Consider the following 20,855-nt stretch of genomic DNA (forward strand, 5'->3'; position numbering starts at 1 on the left):
TGGTTGGAACTAGATCATCTTTAAGGTCCCTTCCAATCCAAGCCATTCTATGTTTATATGGTTCTTCCAAAGAGCTGGCACTTTGCAGCTTGTTACTGCAGTTTGGTACTACAGAAATGTTTCTATTCAACATTTCTAAAATCTGCATTTAACCAGAACAATAATTAATTGCTGTTCATAATACTTGTATTTCTGTGGGGTTATCTGAACTGATAGCGTGCTGATTGGTTTCTGTATTTACACATAGCATTTTAAAGGTTGCCAGGGAAACCTGGAGCACTCTTTTTGGAAGAAGAGAATCCAAATTAATTGTGCCAATCATGATTTCTAAGTAGCTTTGCAAGTGATCAGTTACATAATTTTGCTAAGATAATAGAGCCTTTAATATTTATTATTATGTTCCTGGCATTTACTTTAGGTAAAAAGAACAAGTCTCCTCCAACACGGCACACTTGGAGGACTATTGCAGTTTAAATGTGGTAATCAAAAGAGAATGTTTTATAGAGTATTTTTCGTAAGTCACGACAGCAAGTACAATGTTGTTATGGATGATTTTATTACTGATTCATAAAACTGACCTTTAAAAATTAAAAGAACAAAAAAGCTCCATTTTAGGGCAGTAGTTGGGATTATATAAAAGTGGTCAGGCCTTTGCCTTGGACCCGGACAATATTAATATGCCACTATCAAAACTGTGATCCTGAACCCCCTGTGATCTGCTGAAAGGTCAAATGGCTCTTCCCTGCCTTCCTGTAATCCCTACCTGCTGATGTGTCTGCAGCAGGCTACCCCTGGCTGGGGAAAGATGGAAAGCAAGTAAGGAAACTTGTAGGTTGAGATAGACACAGTTTAGTAAGCAAAGGAAAGAAAAAAACTGGAAACAAAACTAGTGATGTGAAGACAATCACTGAGAAGTGGCTGTCTTCCAAAATGAAAAAAAAACCTCACTTGTTTTTTTTTGCTGAGCACATGTTGTGCAGTGTGGGATATCCTCTGGGGTTAGCTGGGGTCGACTGTGCCAGCTTTGTCCACTTCCAGCCTCTGCCCACCCCCAGCCTACATGCTGGGAGGGCAGAACAGGAAAAAAAGAAAGCCTTGGTGCTGTGCAAGCACTGCTAAAAACAGCCAAAACACAGTGTGTTGTCAACAGTGCTCTGGTCACAGATCCACAGCACAGCACCCTACAGACTGCTCTCAGCACAGTTAACTCCATCCCAGCCAGAGCCAGTACAGCAAAAATATCTGACGTGTAGGGAGGTAACTGTGCCTCTCCAAAACTCTCACAGTGTCCTGCACATAGTAACAGCATTCAGGAACAGGAATATTTGGGCTCACCTTTAGAGAGATCCAAGCCCTCTTTGTGGATAGCACCCACAGGATGAGGACTGCAGGGTATTCTGGTGAGAAGCATTCATCACCTGCCCAGGCACCGTGCAGAAAACCTCCCCTCCTTCATGAGCACGTAAGCAAATTGTGAGGGAAGATCCAAGGGGTGTTGGTGCCCAGCTGGGGCACATGAGCCCACACTGGGTTCCTGTACATCTTTTCAATGGAGAACAAATATATAAGCAAGATACAGTAATGGTCACAGTACAAAGTTACATACCTTCTCTGACTGCTAGATTATTTCATACAAAAGATGGTGGATAGCTATCCCTCACTTTTCCTCAGAGGAAAGTGTCTGCCCGATGCTCCCAGCTGTGTAGTGCAAGCACTGGCTGCACCTCCTCTGCAGCCTGAGCAGCCACTAAGACTCATTTCAGGCAGCTGCTCTCTGCTAGCTGGCGGCAGCTCCCTGTTCAGCAAGCTTGAGATTTCAGACCCTGCTTTGAGGTGTCTAACTCAACAGACACCAGCCAAAGAAGTTCAGTCCAAGATCTGTAAAAGACCTATAGCCCTCTTGAGCAGCATCTGAAGGCCAGGCAGGATATACCCAGACACCCAAAACAGCAAGGCACACCTGTGTTCAGCCAACTTTGAAATCCAATCTTACCTTCAATAGTGACCTAGCCCAATCAAGCCAGGTTATAATCTCTCTTACAGTCAGGTATCATTTCCAAAAGTGAACTCTCTTCTATGCACTTCCCTAGAAGTTTCTGACAATGTTAATTGTTGTTAGATTTAAACTGTTTCAAAATGACTTCTGCCCTCCTGACTGCAGTTTTGCTCATTCCAGGCCACAGCAGAAGTGGCTAAGCCTCCTCCCAGCCCAAACCCTGCTATTAAGTAACAGCATCTACAGACATAGATGCGAAGAGACGACAAAATAAACAGTACAACACACTTTCAAACTACCATGTAACTGAAGGACCTTGTGATTGCCAAGTCCCCCGAAGTTCAATCACACTGACACATGCAGTGCATATACCACCTCTAGTAGCTGTTTCAGGAAACAGGATGGTTTCTGAATGAGAGCATCCCTTAATAGTCACCCTAGCAACAATTTATTCAGAAAAAAGATTTAAGCCATGGATTTATAAAATCAGAGTGTTAAATCTTTTGTTGTACTAAGTAACCCATAAAATATAATATTGACCTCTTTCAATAGTAGGAATTGAAAAGCAAAAATTAAATACAAATGTGGTTTTCTCTCCTCACAGGCCTGACAGGTGCCCACTTTTCAAACTAGGGACCGACTCCCTTCAGATGTCTACACTCAGCACAGAGTTCCATGCTCCATGTTTTATTCCTTTCCTTCCAGAAAAACTCCTTCTTCTTTCAGCTTGTTGTTTTGTCCCCATTTTTCAGTTGCAGGCAGCAATTTTCTCTTGGTTTATACATCCTTTGGACTGGGACTAATTTTACAATTGTGACTCATCTGTCACAGGAGGACTGTTCTATGATAGGAGCTCTCAAACATATCTGCAAAACCAAATATATATGATAGGACCTCTCAAATATTTCTGCAAAACCAAATAAATATGCAAATAACTATGAAAATAAGTAACAACAAAATCAAATAACCAAAATAATGTTTAAGCAATAAGCAATTGCTTCTGGATATTTTGGGCCAGATTAGGCGATTTACAGTCTGTCATGAAGAAGGATTTGACATGAATACTACATTGCCTTTGAAATGTAGTAACTGATTGAACAAAACATCAGGCAATATTGAAGTGTTACATTCAAAGCATTGCAGTCAAAGGAGAGCTAGTGAATATGAGCACTACTTTTCTTCTTGTTGGTTCACTGTTGAAACAGAAGAAAAGAGTGACAATCAAGATAAGAGGAACTGGACTTTTGTCTCTTTTAATCATCTGTACTTAGCCAACTTTCATTCCTAGTAAGTAAAACTTACCCTGGTAACAATCCCCTTAAATGCTGTGAAATAAATAAACTTTCAAACGGAGAATCTTAAAATTTCCCTGATAATTTCATGACTCTTGGAAATTTTAAGATCTTTGAAACAGACACTTTTATACAACCACTTTTATACAACCATAAATTAATCATAACTTATCACAACAGAACCCATCAAGATGAATTCAGTTGACTTTAATGTAAATGTAATTTTTGTTTCTGTAGGTGCTCCATTACAATTGCTCTGCATTTAAATATTAGTCAATCATCACTTCAAATGAAGTCTACCCTCACTTTTTCTCCCCAGTATAAGTTCTGGCCATACATAATGTGACTTGAATGTTGAGAGGAATGGGTATTGCTGCTCTGTCTGTGCCACTAGCCTGTACTATCACAAACACACAACTTAGGATTTCTTATCTGGTCAGTCAGATATGAGTATCATAAGCAGGAAAAGTTACAGAACATAACCAACTAAAAGAAATTCTACATTTTACTTAAGTAAAAAGAGGTGTAAGTGTCTTAAAGTACATTTTTTTAAAAAAATCCCACCCTTTTGCAGAAGGAAATAATGTTGCTGTAGCATTGACCAGAGAACACAGAAAATTCTGTGAAGGAAAGATGCTTTGGCCCTATAATTAGACTTGGGGATTTTAAAAATAGCATAGCTGTATTTTAAAGCAAAAATGGCAAAAAGGACTTCTTTTTAAGCAAGGTCAGGATTTTATTAACATAGAACATTCAAAAGGTGCTAAATATCCTCATGATCTCAGCCATGATAAGTTTCATGACAAATCCTGAGCCATTTATGCTACTAGTTACCAGTAACGTGTCTGTAGTTCTGATGGACTCATAGAGATATCAGTAAAACCTCAGTACTGCATCTCACACAGAGACAAAAGCTACCTAAACAGACTGAAATAGTTCCCTGCTGCAGGCAAAGGAGAACCTGCAGAAGGTCACTCTGCAGGTGCATGTTGGGAAATTTACCACAGGAAGGGGCAGGGAGAAATGAAGGAAATTCAAACACACAGAAATTATGTTCACTGTATGTATTATACTCATGCAACAGCCTTTTGCATTTGTAATACAGACTGCCTTGGGGAAGTTGGGAGAAGAGTTTTGAAAGGAATGAAGTTGTTCTTTTAAAAGATAAAAAAATTACACATCAATGATAAAGAGCATTGAGATGACAGAAATCAGTTACTTGTTCATATTCCACATGCTCCAGAGACATATCAATGCAGCACAGATTTAACCACTTAACCAAAATTCTCTATAGCTATAGCAACTGCTCAAGCATACCTCTCCTGCTAAATCCACAGCTGAAAATATGTTTATCTTGTCATTCTTCTAAAATTTGCATCTTTGCATTTGTGCCCTTTAGTATTTCCATAATAAACTAACATGACAGTTAGAAAAATTCATTAGCAACGTGTGCATTTAAATATTGATTAACATGGGGGGGGGGGTTGTTTGGTTGTTTGTTTCAAATAGGTTTTGGGGCATGTTTATAAAAAAAACCTGAAACCTGATTTGGCAACACTGATTATAGGATCTATGAATTTAAATGACTGAGTAGGACTAGGTCCAAAAGGACATGACCATCTTTTCATCTGTAGGAATTATTTATGAGATAATCCTAACTCTTTTTTCTGAAAACACTGAAATGTCTGGTAGTCAAAAGGTAAAAGTGAAAATCATCTCAGTTTTGGTTTCAAGGATTTATAGATCAGTATTATTTAACATGAGAAAGATAAGGAGCTCTAAGAGAGGCTCAAGAGCAATCAGAAGTAGAGAGGCCAAGAGGACCGAGCTCTGTTGTTTTGGTAGCTACACCACTGCTGTTTAGCAACTATTTTACCAGCAATAGAGATCTTGGATAGGTGCCCCTGGGTTTTAATTCTTCAGTTGAATTCAATAAGTACCCTATTCTAATGTAACCAAAACAGTGGCTGCAGGAATTCAGTTTCCAGCTTTTCATTCCCCTGCCAGGAAACTGTTTTTCTTTTTTCCCAAATAGCTGAAAATAAAAAAATCAGGAAAATATTCAGAGAATGAAAATGGTTGAGGTAGAGAAGAAGGTAATCATTTACATATGTGCATTGAAAAGTTTTGAAAATTAGTTTTGGAGCTCTGCTTGCGCTTGCATTTCTTCCCCACTCATTGTTGCTCTCTAACAGTTAACTTTGTTCAATTGTCAGAGCCAACAGGAAAACAGTAGAATATCACCCAGCAGATTCAAACAGCAGGAAAACAGCTTTGCCAAAAAATAAGTAAGTGAATAAACTACTTTTTAAGTCACTGATAAGTAATATAAATAAAAGTTTTATTATTGATGTGTCCATGCTATTATCACACAGCCTACTCTAGTACACTCTTATGTGGTTTACAGCCTGCTCACTGAACAGGAAACCACTCAGCTTCACCCTGTGCTCAAAAGCTGCTGCTAACTGAAATTATTTTGTAAGAGTGGGCTAGTTGGAACTCAGAGGTTTGTGTTGGTATTTCCCAAACTTTAGGCAATTCCAAGGGTGGATGCTTAGATGTAGATAAAATGAGTGTGTATTAATGCAGTCTTAATGTGATCCCTGGTCAAATCTTCATTACAAAATAACTTTTTATGTTGCTTCTGAATACTAAATAGTGCTACTGCAGAGATCCACAAATGTTGCTGGACAGGCTGATACAGAGCTATGGTCCAGTGGGTAAAGAGAGTCATGGTGAGAGAATCAACACCAGAGAAAGGGTTATATGGTTCTTCCACACCCAATACATCTCATATATTCTCTATGGGAGAGTAATACCAGGATGCAAGAATACCACAGCCGGACTAGAGGAAGTGTTATACTGAGTTGGCAGAATGGGAAGGGAGCCATGTGGAGTGGCACAGCTGCATGTGGAAAACGAGTTTTATCTCCTACCTCCCTAAGGAAACTCATCCCTCCAACAATACACTGAATATGCTAAAGCATCAAGAAGGCTGTTACAATATTTATGTCTAAAATGAATGTTTGCAAAATGAGTAGAGCTCTCTGCAACCAACTTGGAGCTGTAAGTGAACAAAAACGTAAGGTTTGACCCAAGATTTTTGAATTTCCAAATCTGCAAAGTCATTTCTCAAATGTAGATATTATCCTTGCAGTTTTCACTCATTAATTTAAACTAAACTCTTTGAGAAGTTTCATAGAATATTGGCAATTTCTATTATTTAATTAAGTGGATATTTTTCTCTTTTTTTATTTATTTAGATCTTGCCCAAACATACATGAAGTACTGAATCAGAATATACATCTGAAAGGTAAAATTCTTTCACTTCTAAAAAAGGAAGTACTATAGCATGTCTATTTAACCTACTTCTTACTCAGAGCTAGTAATAATCTGTGACAGATCTGAACATTTTAATATCATAAAAATTTTAAATGAATTGTAAGAAGAAATTAAAAGTAATGGATACCCACTAAGGGGATACCAAATAATGCAGAAAACAAAAAGGTGTTTACTTCCAGTGTGCCCCAAAAAATTTTTGGCTTCTTGATGGCATACACTGCAAAAAGCCATCAATAAGTTACTCTCTTGATGGGGACTGAAAACATTACTTTCTAGAAAGCAGCTGAGGGAACTTTCTTTTTCCCTCTGCTGCTACCTTTGAAGGTCTCTCCTCTTTTTGCTATTTGCTGTTCCAAAACAACAAGACAATGACACAGGATTTCTAAATCTGTTTCCATGACAGATTATGGTCTGTCAAGCAAGTAGCAAGCATGTGTTTAAGCTACATTAATTTCAAAAGTGAAACACTGCACTTAATTTAAATTGCTGGTAAATGACACCGTAGTTCACAACTGTAGCTGGGCTGAGACATTTAATGCAAAACATATAAAATTATCTAACTAAAAAGTGGCACAACTGGCCAGATAAATTTATTTGATGTACCATATGTTTATAGTGTTATGTGAAGTTTGCTTAAATGCATTCAATATCCATATAATATAGAAGATTTAGGGCTGGAAAAAGCAGTTCTGGGAAAAATAAAACCCAGCAATCTATCATCTAACTGCAAATCCTTTCTTTTCTGTGGATAGCTGGCCCTAGCACAAATGCCCACCATAACTGGTATTTATTCACATGCCTTTTTCTCATCTCTGAAGTGAAACCTGCCCAGTCTTTTACTTGGTACCCTAATTAAACCTATACTATTCAGGAAGTTTCTGCCTCTTTTTCTAGCCTCTCGGTAGGCTTGAGGAATATGTCTGTATACTTGAACAGGACAAGGTTTTCCACCATAATTTTGGGCAAGACAGTAAAAAAGTGACTCTGAAAATGTCTATGCAGTTCTTCCTTGAAGCATTTCCAGCTTCAGGCTTTTTTCTACTGAAGTGGTTAGGACACACCATGAGGATCACAAGGTTTATTAAATCACAGCCCACAATTCTTTATCACTTTCTGCCACTGGCTGAAACACCACAGTGACTGAAAAAATAACACTGTGCATTCATAGATTCAGGGAAGCCAATGGGAACAGATTTACCTTCTGCTTTCCCACATAAAGGGCTATGTTTTTGATGTTGGATTTTCATGTACAAATTCCTAACCTGTCACCTTTTTAAACAGAACTTTTTTAGGTCACCATGAAAAGCAGTCAAGGTTGCCACAAAATTCACACACTGTTTTATTCCCTTGCAAATTAAAGAGAAGATAATTTTTTCCATTTTGTCCTTTGACATCAGGCATTCTCTGTCCACTGGCAGAAACACACCCACATGTATGCCATAGGAATAAAGCACCTTCCTATTATTATAACTGATAGTCTCTATTTATTAATTTCACAGGCAATGCAGAAAAGCAACAAAACATTTTCAGACTGAATAAAATATGATCTTCCCCTAGATCTTGAGGACTGAAACCTGATTTGGCAACACTGATTATACTGTTGCCTACTCTAGCCAGTGCCAGCTCTAAATCTTTAGCTTGTAGTGGAAAAAAAATGATGCCAGAAGGTCCAGCTGATTGCAACTACCTGGCACAAAGATTCTGTCCTCTTTCATCCTTGTTCAACAGCCAGTGCAGCAATAGCCAGAAAATTTGAAGATGTCCCTGCTCATTGCAGGTGGGTTGGGCTAGATGATCTTTAAAGGCCCTTTCCAACCAAACTAGTCCATGACTCTATAATAAATTGGATGTTCCAGGGTAATAGATAGATAGATAGATAGAAAGAAAACAGCAGAAATAGTCTCCCCTTAGGTGTTAAGCCTCTGCAACAGTACCTCTTCTAACACCTGGACAGTGTGCAGCACTTCACATTCTGAAGGCCTGATATGTACAGCAAGGCTAACAGAGTGAAATATTCATCTTCATTATGAAAATTATATTCTTAAATAACAGGAAGAGTGGTTTCTAGCTGGTTTGCATTCCTCAGCTAGCACAGAGGAAATATTTGGACAGTGACCTTAGGTAGAGGGCACACCCACGGAAAAGCAGCACCAATGCTGCTCACTCCATTGGTCCAGTGCAAAGGAGGCCTAAGAAGAAAAGCAGAGGGAAGGCTGGAGTTCATCCCAACTCCAGTGATTCATGCATAACAGAAGAGATGATAAACTGACCTGGACATCAAATTGTATACTGATATTGGATAGCAATACATCACTCCAAATGCTTGTGTCAAACAGTCCCCTTTTAGCATTAAGCCATGAAATGCATGGGTAATAGCATTGATGTTTACCACTGTTATTCATTTTTTATTGTTGAGCATAAAACAGCCACTTTTTTTCTTTTTTTAGAAGTACAAAGGCTGAAAATTAAGACACTGCCTTTTTATTTTCATCCTGGCACCACCTTTAACTGGGTTTACTTCTGGTTTGCACCAGTATAACTAAACAGAAAATCAGACAAGTAGCTTGAACAAATAAGTTTCCTTCCCTCTCCCCCATGAATGATCCTCCATGCAGAGATTAAAGTACTACATATATTGAATAAATGAACATTCAATGCCATCTGCTGGGGTATACAAAAGTATGCAATACTAGGCTCAAAGAACCAGAGCGACAAATGCAAAGAGAGTGTTTAGGCAGAAACTTGCTTCTTCCAAAACACAGATGTAAGGGAGGGTTGTGGGATGCTGGCTGTCCTTTATACCCTTCTGCCCTGGAATACAATTCCTGGACAAGAAGTAGTTCTGGTTTTAACTCTCTCCTTAGCACAAAAGTGCTTCAGTGCAAAATTATCCCTTTCTTCTAAGCAGTACAGCATGATGTAATTGTTATTGATTGGTCTTGATAGAAGGACTTTCATGCTCTACTTTTGAAATCAGGCCATTATGTAGCCAGAGATGCAAGATTGTGAGGTTACAGGCAGCCTAAGAAAGGACTGAAACAGTCCAGAACAAGAGCACATACTGAGCAAGGTCATACCATGGATGTTTTGCATCAAGGAGTCACTGGATTAAATGTGTAAATCGGGTTAAGTGCAGAGCTTGGGAGTCTGTGTTCACCAGCTCTCTGGCTCTGTAGCTCATGCCCTCCTGGCTATACCAGAGACAACGTCCTGGGCAGACAGGCACCACTGAGAACAGCTTATAGCCTGAGAGCCGGAGTGTTCTCAGTTTGGGCATTGTCTTCTGCTACTAAAAGAACAAAACTTGTTTCTATTCACAGAGGGATTTCCAGACCAGGAGTCCCACAGCTCTCACAGTTCTGCATCAAGAAGCAAAACTCAGGGGAGAGAGAGGAGTGGAAGAACATCCTTCTTTGGGTGTTTTTGGTGGGCGGGCTTAGACACGCTCATGGTCATGAATTCCATTTCCACACAGCTACTTCCTCATGCATTGCATAGGTCCACAAACTCATGGGTGGACTGCTTCATGTCCTTTTTTCAATATCTTTAAAATGCTGTAAATAAATACTCTAAAATCTGTGGCTGGCAGATTTTTATTCCTTATATATTAGCTACTGTATAGTTTACTACAGAATGGGACCTGCTGACAGTTTTTCTCCATTTCATACAGAAAACAGAACTATTCCTGCTAACACCTATCATTCTGTAAGTACCACATGTTCTTCCTAAAATTTTACTTTTCTTTCACTTCCTGATGTATATTAATATCATCTTGGCTATAATACTAACAAAAAATGCAATCATCACTGGTTTTTAATGCAAAATAAGGCATGAAAATAGTGAAATATAGGTGAGAACTTCTAGTTTGTTTTAGTGGGATCTAGACTGGAGAAGTGACTCACTCACTCACCAATTCTCCACTTATGGGCTGAATCTAAAATACACCTTTATCATAAGATCAGGTGAAAATAACAGGAGTCAAGCTGAACAAGTATGTCAGTCATAAACCTCAAGGTTAAACATGTAAGTGATACAAATGAAAGCTGAAAAGCAAACAGTACACATTTCAATGTCTTTCTGTTTGTATCTGAAAGCTGGGCTTGAGTTTCAGTTCAGGCATACAAGAGTGTAAATACCTTTTAAATCACAGAAAGATGAAAATAAAGCACAGGTCTGTGTTCAATAAGCAAGTTGGGCAAATAAAGGATGACTAAAGAAGTTTGATGTAATCACTACTTTGACTGCTTCAGACTTCACAGAAAGATTAATAACAATCAGATGCAATATGGGATTAATACCAAATAGAAGGCAGCAACAGCACAAAGAAGAATGGGGAAAGAACGGTCAGGAGAATATTTACTTATGCTAAGACACTTAGGGAATTATTTAAGAAATTTCTGAGACATTAATTAATTATCTTTGGGAATTCTCCAATGAGTCCTGAATTCCTAAAAGGATGGAAAAGAACAGTGGTAACCACAATTTCTTCCAAGAAAGAAAGTAAATCCTAGGATTTATTTGGTACCTGGAGAGATTATTAACCATAGTCAATCTGAAAGCATCTTATGGAAAAAATAGGTCTGATTATGTAAAGAATTCTTAATGGGAACCTGAAGAACATCTCATCAACTCCTTAAACTAAAAGTAATTTCCTTTTCAATAGCTATATTAATACCATAATGAGAAAGAAAACAGTAAATGAGATATATCTTGATTTTTGTTAGGCTTCTGATATTTTCCAGAAGAGTCTCACAAGTAGACACCTGTAACCTGGTCTAGATGAAAATGCATGAAGTGTTTGCAAAACTGATTGAAAAAATACCCACTCTCAGCCTAGCTGACAGTAGTCTGCTACTGAACTGGAAATAGTTGTGCAGAGAAGAGCCTGAAAACCCAGGTACCCTGCAGGGGTCTGTCTAGGCTGTGGTGACATTTCTATGTACTGTCATAACCTCACCCTGCAACGTACTGTAAAGAACACTTCTTGGATGTGTACAGCTTGGAGAGAGTTCACAGGAAAGTAACACTGGGAATATGAGATTCAAAATCTTTTAAGTTGGTTGACAACTCAGGAAAGCTTTAAAGAAGCTTAGTGAGAAGACTAAAAGAAAATATAATTATAGGCATTAGCATCATAAAAGTTGAAATAAAGTGAGTAGTAATCAATTTTTTTAGTGTCTTTGGAGAGTAAAACAAATTGGTTTAAATTTTAGCACTCAAGAGAAAAAAGCATGAACTGAAAGGGCAGTTAACTGGTAGAAGAAGATACGTCAGGAAGCTATTGAGTCCCATTAGTAATGAGAATAAAACAAACATCAGGGAATAAATTTGAGAATAAAATAAATTTGAGAATAAAGAAAACATCAAGGGAGATCCAAGCTCATGGATGCACCTACATTGTTGGTAACACAATATTACTTCCAGAGGCATGGGGTACCCTCAGCTGAGCTCCCTTGGCAGCAATCTCAGCTCTGTGCTGAAGGAAGCCAGCAGTTATGTTCCAGTGAGTAACCAGTGAGGATGAAGGGTGGAGCAGTACTCCAGAACATAATCTGGAACAAACCTATATAAGTGTGTAGACACATCCAGAGACATCCTGAGTCACTCTCAGCACCATATTTCCATGGACTCCACTGTTTCTTATGTACTCGCTATCACATTCACTTGGACTGCGCATTTGCTAGCACAAATTCCCCAAAACACTGTATGTTTTTATTTTGAAGTGTGACATTTTTGATGAGCTAGTTAATATATTCTTGCAAGCAACATATGTAAACAGTCAGTACAATACAAATACCACATGGATAATATTATAATAAAAGATACTGTTTCAAAAGTCTGCAATGATCATATCATTAAACACTCTCATTATATTTTCAAGAGCAGAAAGGCAAAATTCAGAGAGATATTTAAACTGTCTCCAAAATGGCTATTTTGTGAATCTAAATTAAAAATCTGGGTCCTCAAACCACTTCCTCAACTACTTTCCAACCCTTCAGTTTCCATCAGAAAATTTCCCATGCTCCAAAATGTCTGATTATGGCAATCATATATTTCCACACTGAAATTAATCTTGAATTTAAAGTTATTTATATTATCTGTATATCTCTTCTTCTGTCCAGAGCAAGTACTTTACAATGAAGGGCATGAGTGACTTACAGTTTTCCTCCAAGTTATCTGAGGCGGAAGATGAGTATGAGACTGTAAATTCTTCCATGCTGGAGGCCATTCATTCTTTGAGAATCCTTCCTGCCAAACCTCTACAAGAATCTGAATATGCAGGTAACATTTTCTGTCTGTGAAAACTGAGCAAAACCTAGAGTTATATAGGAACAGTACAGACTTGGAGTTTTCACTCCAGATTTATTTTTTAAATTCAATGGTTCGACTGGAAAATAACACTGGTAGGCAGAAAGATGAGAAGAGCTTTGTCTGCTTCTTCATATTCAACAGTTACCCTGATTTTCATTGGATTATGCTTAATTAATAATTACACACTCTTTTTTAAATTTTAATACTACCTTCACAGGATAAATTCTATTATCCCATTCCACATGGAATGTGCAAAAAACCGGCTGATCAAACCCACAACCATTTCAGAAAATCTCACTGCTATTTAAGCCTAGAAACCTTTAAGATGGAAAACATATTAAAGAACACACTAAACTTGCCTCCAGATGATTATGTAGTATTCCTTCTAATGGTGTTCCCTGATGCTTTAAATAACAGTAATAAGCAATTACTTTGAGAGTATTTCTCAAGCATTCTTAACCTTGTAAGGTAGCTGCATTAATCACCTTTTGGTTTACTAAAGCCATTCTAAATCACATTTAATGCCTAAACATACAGAGCCAATTAATATCCTGTTTATGGAAGTGAAATCTCATCATAGCTGTGCATTTCTCCAACCCATTATAAATACTCTGGAGGTTTTAAGTCATTAAAAAACTGGGGGAGAGTCCTAGATGAGAAAGACTGGAAACCATAAACCAAAAATATCTGAAAATACAGGATCAATATATCTATGAAAGCTTGCTCCAGTTTACATCAAAGTCAGCAAAGACATTTTCTGCTGATTTTTTTGTGAGAGTTTGTTTGATGGCTTTTAAAGTGAGTAAGTTTATCAGTGTGTGAAAGGATCACAATCAGTCTGGACAACCAGATATTCTACATTCTATTCCAAGACTAATTTGTCCATTTAACTTGGAAATTGGAAGTGAATTCCAAATACAGTTTTTATCTTGGTTAGTAGTAAAAACGTCCAGTTAGCAATCAGAAGCTTTTGTTGTTTATGTAAGACTGTCATAAAATAGCCAAAAGACATAGTTTTGTTTTGTGATTTCAGATAAAGCACATTAAACAAAAAGCTGGTTTTTGCCTATTATCCCCAGTAACTATATTGTGGCAAGATACAAGAGTGAGGAAAGGACTGAAAATGTATTTCAAAAGGGTAAAATTCAATGCTAACATTTTTGTCATCTTTTCTAGATAAATACCAGTGCCCTTGAGATGTAAAATTAATGACTGACACATGCTAGCATACAACCTATGCATTTCTTTTTGATAGCCATGGATGCAGATTTTATTAAAAGCTAAAGTAAAAATTAAAATACTCCCCAGAGAATAAAACCCCTACAACCCTCACAAAACCAGAACAGCACGACAGCATTGACAAGAGCAAAGGTCCAAATGAAAAACAAATTCAGTAATCTAACCACAGTTAAGGTCAAATGTCTGCCTTAACTGTTTACCAGCTTATGAAGCCTTTTTTTTTAACCACAGTGAGCAGGTTAACCATAAAGCTATCACCAGGGTCATGCTATGTCCTCAATACAGCTGCTAAAATGGTGTTTAAGTTCTGAAAAAAAAAAAAAAAATACCATAAAAATGGGAAGACCTGACCTTAAAAACAAATTTTAAACATTAAAAGCCCTTCTTCTTCAAACATCATATAACTGAATTACTCAGGCTTGATTTTTCTTCCTCTTTTGCAGATAAACGTTGCTTAAGGCCTTCAGGTACCACTTCCCCAACAAGTGAGAACCCATCTCAGCCCCTTCAATGCTCAACTGTAAGTAGAGACACCAAACCTTATTCACAAACACATTTCCCCTTTTCTGTAATATCCCCCAAAGTGCAGTCTATTTAAAGTCTTAGACACATCCCATTCATTTGCACCAGGCCATCCAAGTTCCTGGAGCCGTTCCTGTTTCACTTTGCACAGATGCCCTCGCCTCTTGCTTTCACTCATTGACTGCTGGGGTTCTGCTAAGCCTTAGAGGCATCCAGTCAGGAGCAGCACTTTTCTACTGCCATAGCTTCAACAAGGATGGCTAACATCACATCTTTATTTTGGTTTGTTAACAGATTCGCACATTTGATCCAGAGGGGAGAGGAGTGCCAAATGTAAGAGGTATAATAAAAAAAAAAAATGTACCCATTTCTGCAAAAAAAAATAGTAATTGCTACTTCCATATTTGCCTTTTGTACACAGGCAGAGATTACACATGATAGAATAGACATGGTTTTCAGAACAGCAGCTGCTTTCCAAGACAATCATCCTGCAAATTTTGCAGTACTGTTTCAACTATCTGACATTGAAGTAATTCTTTACAGATGGAGATATACTTTATCTCAGGAGCTCCCTGTTCCTACAGGGGGAGGAAAAAAAGCCCTTCAGTTTAAATATCAGATTTTGCTTTTCACTGTATTATAAGGACATAAGGACCAGGGAGAATCCTATGTCTCCTGAACTCTTCCACTAGAAGGCTGCAAGATCCCTGCTATGCTTTACTTCTAATAATGTCAGGCTTTTTCACTCCCTATCCTTCTCAGACTTTTTGCATAAATATATATCATAAAGAATAATCGAATAACTATTTTTTAATAGTAATACCGACTTTAGCAATTCCCACTAGGGATTTACATCCTAGGGTACCTATCTACAGAGGCTGTCTGACAATGTTCACCTACTAGAATATGTTAATTGTGTGGTACATCACCTAGCATATGTTTTTTCTCTGCTGCTTTACCTTTAACCCTAACTTTGCTTCAATATCCTTTAATTCTGAGTCAAAAATGTACCTTCAATTTTTGTTCTGTTTTGTTTCTTGTGGTGAAATCAGAGACAGACTATTTTATGCTTCAAGAACTTAATGCAGTGTCCAAATATTAAATCCTCTGATTGACAGTTTTACTCAATTGCAAGATCGTTTTCAAAGTAGGTTTATATACACTTTTTTAATATTTAATTTACTTTGGATGTAGCAGTACATCATGAAGTCAGCTACTGAAGGATTAAATATCTGATTAGCTTTGAAATGAAATAGTATTTTTTATCTTACCATTTTCAAATCTTTGAACCATAAGGTGATATGGTCAAAAAGACTGCAATTACCAAGCCAAGAAAATATGATCCCTTTGTTTTTGCTGTAACAGCTGATTTTCAGAAATTATTATAATTTGATCAGCCAGAAAAATAACTCAAAGAATTCCATGTAAAACAGCTTTTGCTTTTTTCCCCTCTTATTTCATACTATAATGAAAACATAGAGACAAATATTCCTACAGATGATGAGAAAGTAAGCACTATATAGTTTGAAAATGAAAGGTTAGATTGATTCTTGTGAGCAAATCCCCAGGCAGCCTGGAAAGAAGCTGAATTGAGATAAATTCGAGTAAACCAGCTTCAAAATCTGCAGAAATCATAAGCAAGGACAGTTTGTCAGTTTATCTAAAGCTTCAAATTCCACCAGGATTTAGTAGGTTGGATTTACATGTCTCCATGTGATGTGTGCTGATGTGAAGACAAACCAAAGCCAGTACAGGAAGGTAAATTAAATTCTGGAGCTTGAGAATGCAACTGATACGTAATTTTAGCCATTCCTGAGTGAACAGTGCTTATAGAGGACAATATTATTTTTAGATAATAACTACACTGTTTTTAAATATAGCCTAACATTTTTTCTCATGTCCCATGCTATTAAGTGGCCTTGCCACAAGATGGCATAAATAGCACAGAAGACTTTTAGTCAGCAGTATTTTCTAGAAATGTTAAACGTTTAAGGAATCATTATTTTATTCAGAGCAATTTGTTATGGTTTACTTGAAGGAGAGCTTGAGATCTCCTTTGCATCTCCTTTGCATAAGTTAGGATTTCAGCATGTAGAATTTAGGAAAATATTTTCAATATCAAAATATAGTGAAAATAAAGTAAGATTTTTTTTATTAGCAAGATGTTAATTGAAATAATCAGACATACTTTGGTATATTTGAAAAAAAATAGATTTGACTTCTATTTCTATACAAAAATAAAAACAGACACAAAATGCATCCCTAACTTGATAAGCATATATATGTGTGTATATAAAGTCTCTGAAGAATATTTAAATTTATAATACTGGAATAAATATCACCCTCATATGTTTCATTCTGAAAGCCAGAGCAGAGTTCTGGAGGTAGAGCCAGGGAAGGGCAAGGAATGGAGTCGGACTGCCCATAATAACAACAATACCAGAATAAAACTGTAACTTCATTTGTGAATTATATGGGTAGCACTCTACTAAGAATTATTAACAATTGTTTTTAGGAGGAGGAATGAAAATGCATGGATACCAGGTAAGCAGAATCTCTCATCAATTAAAATTTTTACAGGTTATTTTGCCATTTAATAGACTTTTAAATGCAGGCTGCCATTTTACTAGCACTAACTAAAGGATGAGAGAACTCCTGTCTGCAGTCCTACATTATCTCCCTCACCTGCATTCACAGTTCATGAGGATGTCTTTTATTCCTCAGTGATTTTAAAACAGCATGTTAAAGCATGATGCTTTGTGCTGTAGAGCACATAAACCCTTTGACTCTTGACACAGGCATGTCTACTTAATCTAAACTCTTCACATTTGTCTGTAGCAAACCAAGGGGAAGAAAAGCTTACAAAGATTTTTGTTTCCTCTCTTTTCCAGGAGCCTACGCCTCCCCCACGGTAAGATCACATCCGAGATCACTTACCTGTGGTCCCCAGGGAACCCAGTGCTAATGAATGCTCCCATCCATCTGTACTGCTCATGGTAATGAGGTGACTGGAAGTGAGCCAGCATCCTTTCACTGCTGGCTCTCTTTGGACTTACAGGTTCTGATAGAGAACAAAACATGAGCTCTAAGTGTTCATAGCAGGAGCTCAGGCCTGCATCTTCAAAACCAACTTGGTTGTGCCTATGGACAAGTCAAAAGCCCAGAAATATTTAATCTGGTTCAACCCAGATATAAATTGCTGAGAAAAAAAAATATTCCATCAATTTGATTGATGCCTTAGGCTCTGTTCAATGTGACAATATTGACTTCATTCTCACTTAAATCAATATGCCAGCACTTTTTGCTAGACATCAAAATCATGTATAGAAATCAACTGGAATATTTCCACTTCCTCCCACAGAAGATAGACCAAGCTCTATTCCACAAATATATTTTTCTATGATATGCCCAAAAATAAAAACTAATCATTTCTTGATTTTGTCAACCTCAAATAATAACTACTATGATTAAAAAAAAACCCTTTCTAAAGGTCATCTAGGAATGACAAGTTTATTCGTCCATGCCTACACTGACTGCCCTAAAATCTATAAAGAATTTTAAAATATGATTAGCATTACATGTTCAGATTTGATTCTAAAACGTATAAAATGCTATAAAAGGGCAGTATAATTTCACAAATTCAAAACTGTAATAGTGCAGGAATAAGAACATTTTCAATCCATTATTCTACAAAACTTCACTATTTGTTTCTGTTTGTATTGTGGTGGCCAGAATGGTTCTTAATTCTCTCACCTGACTTAATTTGGGTATGTAGTCTGCAAACACTCAAGGCTCCCTCCCCAGGAGCCCACCACTGAAGGCAGTTCTGCCAGGTACCATGGATACACCTCCAGTTTTGTCCAGCCAACCTCTCCATGCTACAGCTTCCAGCTGTGTCTGCCTGGTCTCAGAGCATGAACAGGGCATGCCCACATCTGCCAGAAAACAGCAGGCCCAGGTTACCTGTGAGTTTTCTGGGATGAAGCACATTTTCTCCTGTGTGTCTGAAACTGCAGTGTGTTCCCTGGTTGGACCACATACACAGCCATACCCACCCAGAAATATCCACACTGCAGAGCTGTACTTGGCACACCCTCGTGAGGCACACAAAAGCAGTATTAAGCGCCACACAACATGGTGCAGTAATGTCTTGCAAATGTAGAATATTATCCAATATTACTATTGCTACTGAAGGGCCCTGAAGAGCTTCTGGACCTGAGCTTGGCTCAGCACAAATACATTGAAATACTCTCAGAAAATTCCAGTCTCTTACTTCTAGAACTTCCACTTACAACACAGTCCCTGCACCCCCTTTATTCCCTAATAGCTCTTTAAGTTCTTTGACTTCTCTAGGCCTCTGAAGATGCTGCCAAAGCAGTATCAGCCCCTTCCTCCAGAGCCAAGAATAAGCAGCCAGGTCTTTCACAAGAGGAACATGCTCAGCCAAGATCCCACCTTTCCAATATCAGCAAAAGTCACAAGGTACAGTACATTCCTCGTCTTCATTCCCTGAGAATCAAAACACTCTCCCTGGTCAAACCGCAAGATTTTACTTCCATTACACCTCTGCTTTTATTTAAGAAAGTCATTCTTTAAACAGCTGTGAATAATTGAGAGAAGTAGTATTTAGTGTAATATGACACTGGCATTTTTTAAAAAAAAAAAGAACTGACAAAATAATGGTAAAGAAGTAAAGGAGCAGAAAAGTAGGACTTTCATGAACACTTTGTTTAAGGTTTGTCCTATTTTTTTCTTTAACAACATTTAGCGATCTTGCAACCACTTTTAAGTAGAAAAATGCAATTTACTTAGGACAAGTAAATGGGGAAAGATGGGGAAATACACTGACTGCACCGGAGATACAGAAATACACTCCACATCCCAAGGACATTGCATTCAGCAAAAGAATGACTCATCTGTAGCCAGAAGTTTGGCTTCAGCCCAGGAGACTGATGAATCCAGAGTACAAATCACTTCTTGTCCTTTCCATCTTGCACTCCTCAGTCGCACAACACCCATGGTCATTCAGCATCCTGACATGGCAGTGAGGATAAGCCCCCTGAAGCACAAACCACTTGTGTCCAGTTGTATGACCCAGCACATGCTTATGCCAGGTTATGTCTGGTTACTTTTTCCACACAACATATACCTGGTCAGATGAGCACATACCTACCCTGCTCACTGCCACATAACCAGAAGTGCATGTACTCTTGTTGTGTGACCAAAATGCACATTCATAATGGAGGACAGTGCTGGACACATGCTGGGAAGAGGAAAGACAAAAATCCAGGGCCTACAGGGCATGATGCTCAAATGATTCTTGACAAAAACCTGTAACAACCAGAAGCTGTGTCAATTTTGTCCATCCTTCCTTAAATGACTTCAATTTCAGCTCAGCAGGATGGAATTTTGCTTCATTTTGCAGAGGTCACTACAAACCCCTCAGGGGGACAATAAGCTTATAAACCAAGGAAAAAATCTTTTCCTTAAAGTTAAGTATATACTTACTGAGTGAGCTCTTATTATGGGTTGTTGGGGTGGGTTTTCTCTCCTGAAGGTGCTTAAGTTTTCTCATGGATTAGGTTCCAAATGCTGTTGGTTGCTAAGACATTTTATTAATATGAAGTAGCTTCATATTCACATGCAAGACCGGACATAGAGCTGCAAAGTTCCAAATACCACAACTGATCCCCTCCCTTGGTAGGGCAGCACATAGATTGAAAGCTTTGTGAGAAATGTAATAATCCATGGTGCCAGCAGACATCAGAATGTAGAGCACTTGAATTTGAAAGGTCCTATTATAAAGCCAAATTCTGCAATATAAATACATGTCATATCTATTGTACTAGGGGTTTTTATCACATGAGTGAGACAGAAATGGTACAGACTAAGACCATGCATGATCTGGGAAGGCACTCAAGAAATTTCGCACACAAGCACTTCACTCAAAATATTTCTCATCCATCTTCAGTCCAGTTACAGCTTTGTAAGGAGAAAACATACATATGAGCTGCAGAGGGAAGGAGTATGGCACTACAGCTTACAGTCCTTTGCTAGACTGTAAGCAAAGCTGTCCAACCACAGATGTGATTTAGCAGGGCAAGTCCTGTTTTCCAACAAGATTTGGAAGACACATAAAATTTAACACATCA

The 20,855-nt window shown here is 37.9% G+C and overlaps 1 protein-coding gene across 8 annotated transcripts in view; it reads left to right on the plus strand.

Moving 5' to 3' along the window:
• Positions 1-20,855, plus strand: part of CLNK (cytokine dependent hematopoietic cell linker) — a 56,794-nt gene that overhangs the window by 20,907 nt on the left and 15,032 nt on the right. For 3 of the 8 annotated variants that reach the window (XM_069014441.1, XM_069014442.1, XM_069014437.1), the window contains exons 3-11: positions 5,505-5,576; positions 6,552-6,601; positions 10,301-10,335; positions 12,753-12,912; positions 14,625-14,701; positions 14,998-15,043; positions 17,219-17,247; positions 17,595-17,614; positions 19,057-19,185. In XM_069014441.1, the coding sequence (XP_068870542.1) occupies positions 5,505-5,576; positions 6,552-6,601; positions 10,301-10,335; positions 12,753-12,912; positions 14,625-14,701; positions 14,998-15,043; positions 17,219-17,247; positions 17,595-17,614; positions 19,057-19,185 (618 nt within the window). Of the gene's footprint in view, positions 1-5,504; positions 5,577-6,551; positions 6,602-10,300; positions 10,336-12,752; positions 12,913-14,624; positions 14,702-14,997; positions 15,044-17,218; positions 17,248-17,594; positions 17,615-19,056; positions 19,186-20,855 lie in introns of those variants that run through there. The other 5 variants (XM_069014443.1, XM_069014438.1, XM_069014444.1 and 2 more) reach the window with 5 other exon arrangements.

The sequence above is a fragment of the Aphelocoma coerulescens genome, chromosome 4 (genome assembly GCF_041296385.1).
Source record: "Aphelocoma coerulescens isolate FSJ_1873_10779 chromosome 4, UR_Acoe_1.0, whole genome shotgun sequence".
Classification (NCBI taxonomy): domain Eukaryota; kingdom Metazoa; phylum Chordata; class Aves; order Passeriformes; family Corvidae; genus Aphelocoma; species Aphelocoma coerulescens.